This window comes from Fomitopsis serialis (assembly GCF_022376445.1).
Source record: "Fomitopsis serialis strain Sig1Antser10 chromosome Unknown B0H18scaffold_512, whole genome shotgun sequence".
NCBI lineage: Eukaryota > Fungi > Basidiomycota > Agaricomycetes > Polyporales > Fomitopsidaceae > Fomitopsis > Fomitopsis serialis.
Genome location: NW_025955472.1, coordinates 18221 through 25782, shown reverse-complemented (window position 1 = coordinate 25782; position 7562 = coordinate 18221). Strand labels below are relative to the sequence as shown.

Genomic DNA, 7562 nt, shown 5'->3' with positions numbered 1-7562 from the left:
AAGGACCTGCGAAGTGGCAGGGAGAGGCAAGCAAGTTACCCCCAGACAAAGCTCAGACAAGTCGTGTCGCTGCCAAGTCTGCGGTGTAGTGCAAGCCACTCCTAGCCTAGCAATAGAGTACAGTGAGCCCAAAGTCTAAGTGTGACTGTAAGCCTCTGTTGAGCTAAACTAGTGAAACTTGCTCGGTAAGCTGTGATCCATAATCAGTACTATCATTCTCGTCTAGTCACGTCCACGCACTCGTCAAGTCAGGTTGCTGATCAGCCCACGTATTCAGTCACATCACGTCACGTCCACGATATACTTCACGTCCGCTGAGCAGTCAACCTACGTGTGGTAAGTAAGGAAACTGTTTCTACTAACTCACTTCACAGATAACAACCTACTCGAGTTCCCCCTCCACAACGAACAACTGTGATAGCCCGGTATTGTCCATACCCGGTGAACCACAGCGGAAAACATTTCTGACCTGACATCAGTGGAGCCCACCGCGAGGGGGAAAACCTATACTTGAGTACACAAAGCTGTGAAGATCTACTGGAAACAGTCTATTGCCACAGCCTAGTTTGCTCAGCCTAGTCAACGACATCACTAAAATCTCACGCCAAGACCAATCCCCACACGAATTCAATTAGGAACGAAGAACCATGGCTACTACAACCGGTATAGCTGGTTTGCCAATGCCTGGGAGCAAGTGTGCTCCTAGGAAATTCAAAGGCAAGTACTCGGAAGTCAAGCCTTTCATCCAACACTACGAACGGATCTGTGCCAAGCTTGGCATAACCAGCGACAAGGACCTAGTGGAGAATCTCGCCCAGTATTGCAGTCGGCGAGTTCGTCAGTTCATTGAGGGTCTGCCATCCCATGAGGCCATTGTGCCTGATTGGGAAGCTCTCAAAACTGATGTACTCAAATACTTTGATGCGGACCGAGACGACAAGAAGTACAAAGTAAGGCATCTGGAAGCATATGTCTTAGAAGCCAGGAAGAAGCCAACCATCAAGACCTTGGGAGCTTGGAGGGAATATACTAGGAATTTCCTGACTATCTCTGGATGGTTAAAGAAGAAGGGTCGCATCTCGGAAGATGAAGAAGCACTCTACTTCTGGAAAGGAATACCTCGCAATTTCCGTCAGACTCTGGAGCCACGCCTGCTTGCCTCTCAGCCAACTCATGACTTATCCAAACCATTCAGTATGGTGGATATAAACAAGAAGGCAGAGGGATTGCTGCAGCGCAACCGATTCGACAGTGACAGACTCCCGTCAGATGATGAGGACGACTCAGATGAGAGTTCGGACTCGGATGATAGTGATGCTGACTCGTCGGATAGCTCTAGTGATGATACCGACAGAGAGGATCACAAGAAGAAGAGCTCTGTGAAGACTAAGAAGCGCAAGCCTACGAGGAAGAAGCACTCGAATAAGAAGGAGGATACCGATGAGGACGAAGAAGCCACCGACCTGAAACGTGCACAAGCTGCTCGTCGCAAAGCCGCACTGGACGAGAAGAAGAAGGCTGGAGAGGTAGAAGAGCTGATTCGCCAAATGAACAGGATGTCGCTGAGCGACCCGGAGTATGGTGTGCTGTACTTTCGGGCTTGCCACTTGAGTGCCCTAGCAGCCTCAGCAGTCAGACCACCTGTTCTAATTAGCTCGTCTACCACCAACTCAAGGCCGCCTGTATCTAATGGATACAGTGGTCAACCAGCCGGTTCACCTCCAAGTCAGCCTACAACAGCCCCGCTTGGCCCAAGACCTCCAATGAAATGCTACGGATGTGGTGGCACCGGGCATGGCATTGGAACATGCGCAGAGATTAACACCTTGATCGCTCAGGGAATAATCACGCGCGATGGATCTGGAAGGCTTGTCATGAAGGATGGCTCACGTATCTTCCGCAACATGGATGAACCCTTCGTGTCAGCCATCCAGAGGCAGACCGTCCCGGCGGCTCACTATGTAACCACAGAGTCGAAGCTTGGGTATTGTACTCATGCAACTCTCGAAGAGTATATGACAGACGATGAGGACACATATGTACACATCACGCAAGACGAGCCCTCTGACGAGTATGCCTTCAACTTCGCTGCAGAACGGGGTACTAAAACTACTCGCAATGCTCGTGACCATGCCACCCAGGGACCAGTCGTACCACCGGTATCTGTTCAGGAGAAGATCAATAAGCCTCGACCAGTCAACAACCCGATCAACCGACGCGATGTACCTCCGCACATGAAGCCGACTACAACGTCACAGCCATCTCCTGACGCAACTCGTGTCTCGGCCCGCTTGCGTGGTGAGAAGGGCCCGCCAATCCCAGATCATACGGGGGACCGCGCACCACCACCAGCAATACGTGAGCAGACACCTCGTGCGCCTGCTCCAGTACCAACCATCCAGCGCCCTGTGGAAGTAACAAGCCGTCAGTTCAACGAAGACGACGATGACGAGATCATGGAAGATCTCTCGCAGCCACACGCACCATTATCGGACAAGGGAAAGGAGAAGGAGGGAAAGGGACGTACTGAGCCGGCGAAGACAGAGCCCCAGAAGCGCGTCCCCCGACAGAGCCAAGTCCAGGCCCAAGTCGATCCGTGGAACGTCCTCGCCAAGGCCCTGAATGCCCCAGTAACTCTGCCAGTGGGCGAGATCTTCGGCATTTCAAAAGAAATGTCAGCTCACCTGCAGGAAGTGTTGAAGCCAAAAGCACCCCCGAAGAATATCGTTGCGGCTGCATTTGGTCCTCGATCGAAAGGGGCCCTCATCTACCTTCGAATGGAAGTGGACGAGAGGCCCGTCACTGCCATCATCGACACCGGATCTCAGCTCAATATCGCTAGTCGCAAACTATGGAAGACGCACCTCAATCGACCGATGGACATCGCCCGCTCGTGTCAGATGAATGACGCGAATGGGGGGGCCGGAGCCCTCCGTGGACTGGTCGAGAACGTGCCCTTGACGTGCGGAAACGTCCGCACGATCGCCAACCTGTACATCGGTGAGCGCGTCCCATTCGACTTGCTGCTCGGACGTCCCTGGCAGCGAGGAAACTACGTCAGCATCGACGAACGAGCAGACGGAACGTACCTCATGTTCAAGAACCAGGACCTCGAGACGCAGCATGAGATCCTCGTCACACCGGACGGATACGACCCGGCTTGGTCATACGAGCCAGCGGTGTGGTACGCCGAGGACGGCGCGAGGACGGACAACCCCGGTCTTGCGTTAGCACCCTCGAAAGTGCTCTCCTGCACTAGTGCAAGGACCCCGACCTACGCTGAAGAATGGTTAGCGGGTAAACGGCTGGGAGTGGACGTACTGTACGATGACCTACCGTCCAGATGGATCGGCCATGCAAGGATGTTCCAGCACCCCAATAGCTAGCTGCACCCTCGGAGACTCCCCCGGAACGACTGAATGTTCCCCGGAATGCACTAGTGGGCCAGGGCATGCCAACGAAGGGGTCCACCGTGGAACCTAGGACAAAAGCATCGTTAGGAGGTGATAGGAAGGGCGGCGACGTACCGAAGTCCTGGAGCCCGACGGCAACCCCGGGAATTGGCCCGACACCCTCGATTGAACGGCTGGGCGCGAGCGTGACGCAGGCCGACCAGGACAAGCCACCTAGTCAGGTGAACGAAGCCGGACGAGACCGCGAGATACGTGCCGTGACGCGTCTACCTCAGGGGTTCACGCAGTCAGTACGCGATGCGCATCGAAATGAGCAAGCAACGAGCGAGACGCACCCGTGTGCTGGTCGCATCCACCAGTGTGCACCGTGCCCTACAACGCGCCTCCGAGCTCACGGACAAGGCGCGTCCGCGAACATCCCTACGCGCATTCCCGCCGCCACTCAACACGACGAAACGGAGGATGGAACGTTAGTGGGAGCCAAGAAACGTGACCGCGACGCACCGAATCAACGGAACGTAGTGGCCACCCCAGAAGCTAACATTGCACCCTCAAGCGAACGCACTGTACGCCTCGCCGACGGCAGCTTTGCGGCACAACCTAGAGAGAAGAGGAGCATAGGAGAAGATAAGCAAGCCGGCGACTTACCTGACCTCGAAGATGCAGCACCACAACTGCACGGGACTACGGACATGCTCGCGCCGCTGATATCGCTCCCGTTCGGAATGGAACGACCTGCGAAAGACGCGTTAGCAAGCCGACCAACGACTGGCACTCACCAAATCAACAGAAACAGTGAGGCGATCTACGCACCTAGTTCCACGCCCTCAAACTCGCAAAGCACCCGTCCCGACCCTATCGAACGTTCTGCGCACGATCCGCCGCTCCACCAAGGCCCCGCCGATGTATTGAAGCGCGTATTTGACGAGTTGGTCACGCTAGCCCGAGAAGGGATAGATCCAGAGGACGAGACAGGAGTGGGAGGGCGTGACCGGAAGAAAGCAAGACGCGTCAATATTGCAGTTGATAGGGACCCGAGGCAGTCAGTGGCACTCAGAAAGAAGAAGACGCGAGCAGAGCAGCGTAGGAAACAGCAAAGCAGGGAGAGGTTGAGAAGCAGAGCCGGCGAATTAGCCAGGAAACGAGCGAGACGACCACAGACGGAAGTGCCGGCGGGAACGCGCGTTTCCGACCGTGCGGAACCGTGCAATCGAGACCCGGACTTAACGGAGTCCACTCGCCCGGGTCACACCACATCCAATTGCGGTCGGGCGCCCGATCCACTAACGCGCGTCGCTCGCTCTCGTGCCACGTCCACTACGCCCGCCGACTCCACCACCCCCGGCTCCGGTCATGAGGGCCACTCCCTCGACCTGTCAAGCGCACGCACCACCGAGATCGGACGAGGAAGGATAGCAGGGGAAGCGGGAGTTAGGCAGGGGAGCAGGGATGCAGGTGAGTACACCTGCTGGCCGTATAAAGGACCCGGGCCACGTACCTTGGACGACCCATCCCCCGCCTCTGGACGGATCCACTCGCCCGCCATGCCGCCTCAGCGTCGCGGACTTCTCGCCAGATACTCGGCGGCCCCGGTCCTCGTTCAGCCGTCCCCCATCCGCTCGGTTCTCTCAGTACCGCCCGACCTGCCGCGCGGGTACCTCCCGCCGCGGGACATCGAACGCATTGTGGACTTCGACAACCACCACGGCCGTGGGCCTAGCGCTGGCTCGATGGTCCTCTCGTCCTCGAACTGTACCATCCAACGCGCCTACAATGAAACCGACGGGGCCCAACGATTGGTCTTCCACTGCCAGAACGGAGCCCTCGCATTCCAGCACGCGAACCAACGCAGCACGGGTGTCGCAAGCTTCACCGGGACCGTCTACGGGGGGAGCCGCGTCGACCGCGCTACCATCCCTTCCTCGCACCCTCACTCTTCTCGAGGCCACCGTCCCCGATCGCAGTCTCAAGCACGAACGGATACCGAAGGCGCAACCTCGCGCGTCCGGATTGCTGGCCGCCCAGGCCCCCATCTTACAGCCATGCGAACCAGAGGAACGCCAATGTAAGTGGCACTCACGCTCGTGAGCCGGACACTCACACTGACCGACCTGGCCAGTACGCGTATGCGGACGCCCTGCGTGCCATTCCCATGCGCCCGGCTCCGTTCTCAGACGCGTGGCGTGCAACGCCCATGCATGTAGAACCACCCCCGGCTGCGCCGATGCACAGCCTGGAGGCCACAGCACGGGCCTTCGATGAGGCCTGGGCTTTCGGTCGGTACGCGGGGCAGCCAGCACGGTTCCCCGCACCCTACAGCGAGACCACGCCCAACACCCTCCGTCCGATCCTTCCCCGCCCCACGACTAGCGACACGCCTCCGACGATCGATCCCCGCCGCGTGCTGAACAGCCTCGGCGTCCAGCACCCTCCGTACTCGACTGGCGCCCCCGCCCCTCAATCGCCACTGCAAGGCATCACCGAACGCACCCGGACCCTGACACTCGTTGACGAAGGCGCGGTCCTGCGCACGGAGGTCGACGCTGCCGACGCTGCGGCAGGCCCTGCGCCCTCGACCTCCTCGGTTGTAGTGCCAGCCCCACCTCCTACCCCGGTCGGGCCAGCTTCCACCTCGCAGCTCAGCCCGGCCGTGCCCATCGCATCCTTGCTCGCGCCTGCGCTCGCCGACAAGACTCGCTCGCCAACACCGTCTCGCCAGGACTCGCCTCAGCTCCAGTACCCTGAGAGCAGCGCTAGCAGCGCCTCGCCGCCACGCCCCTCCTTCGTGCCTGGCATCCGGGCGGCTCAAGCGTCTCCCGCGGACGACATGGACACGGACTCCGACGTCGTCCTCGTGGAACGCTCGGGCCCGTCGTCAACCCTGGCTACTGCCGGGAACACGCCCGATACCTCCGACTCCGAGGGCTTCGAAGGCGTCAACCGGCCAGCGAAGGACCACTTCAGCCCGCCTCCGGAGGCTGAAGAGCTCGACTCGGACACGGTGATCATCAACATCGAAGACCTCCCCAAAGGAAGACCGCGCGTCCCGGTCATCGCGCCGCCTGCGGCCCACTCCCCTACGATGCGCGAGTGCATCGAACGGATTCGCGAGGAATACGAACCCCGGAATGAAGCCCTTACTTCCTCGTACGACACGGACCGAGACGCAGAGACGTCTGCTCAGGTACGTCCGCGTCCGAACATGGCGATCCTGCTTCGGAAGCTGACGTCCGCACTCGAATCCGCTGCACATCCCATGGACAAATACACCTGCGATTACGTTCGCATCGCGCTCGTCAAAACCTACCGTGCCGTCCGCGCTCGTGCTCGCCGTGACTACGCTAAGGGGGCCCTCCACCTCGAGCAGAAGCTGAAGGCCGACCTAAGGCCTCGCCGCCAGACAGCCACACGCGGGCGCAAGCCTGCCAAGGCAAGCGAGTCCTTTCGGGGCAACCAGCTCTTGCACCGGAAGGAGCGCGACGACCTCGGTAAGCTCCGGGACTACTTCGCTCGGTATCGCACTGCTGACTATCAGCGCGGCGGTATTGACGACACCGACACTGTACTCCGACTCATCGACACGGCCCTGGAATTCGACGCGGCCCGCGAATACTCGCTCGTCCTATGCACTCGATGCACGCGCGGCGACTTCGGTGGTCCAGGCGAGTATCCGACCCATCAGTAGGCGCGAGCTCGAGGTCGCATGCACGCTCCTGTACGTCGTAGAGCCACCGCGTGCGCACCCACAAACTAATGTCTGCTCGCAGCCGACTAGCTTGTGGCGAAGATATCTTAGACGACTTCATGTAGGTGATGGCTACTGTTCCTTCGACTCTTACTGTATGAATTTGGTTACGATCTCGTTCTCGATAAGTTCAATTTGCGTTTGTAGCGGCGAGTCCGCCCCTTGTGCTCGATCTTGTACTTCTATGACTTGTCTCTCTACGTTTCGATGTGTTCATGTTTCGGCTGTGTTTTCTTATGATTTGATTCCCGACTGCCTCGTATGTACTCTTCTTACTGTACCGAGCTCCCGACTTCTCGACTCGCCGAGTGTACGATATAGCGTAGAAAACCCCACGAAAAGCACTGAATATACTGGTTATACTCGGTACTTGTATGTGGGCATGCTTGGTGACGACTTGGGTA

At 58.3% G+C, this 7562-nt stretch overlaps 1 protein-coding gene across 1 annotated transcript; it reads left to right on the top strand.

The window, feature by feature from the left end:
• Positions 1–3451: 3451 nt before the first annotated feature.
• On the top strand, positions 3452–7098 carry B0H18DRAFT_1130509 (uncharacterized protein; the record flags this gene model as incomplete). Its single annotated transcript, XM_048035481.1, has 3 exons — positions 3452–5416; positions 5467–5478; positions 5533–7098. The coding sequence occupies 3 exons, from the start codon at positions 3452–3454 to the stop codon at positions 7096–7098; spliced, it is 3543 nt and encodes a 1180-aa protein (XP_047884469.1).
• Positions 7099–7562: the final 464 nt, after the last annotated feature.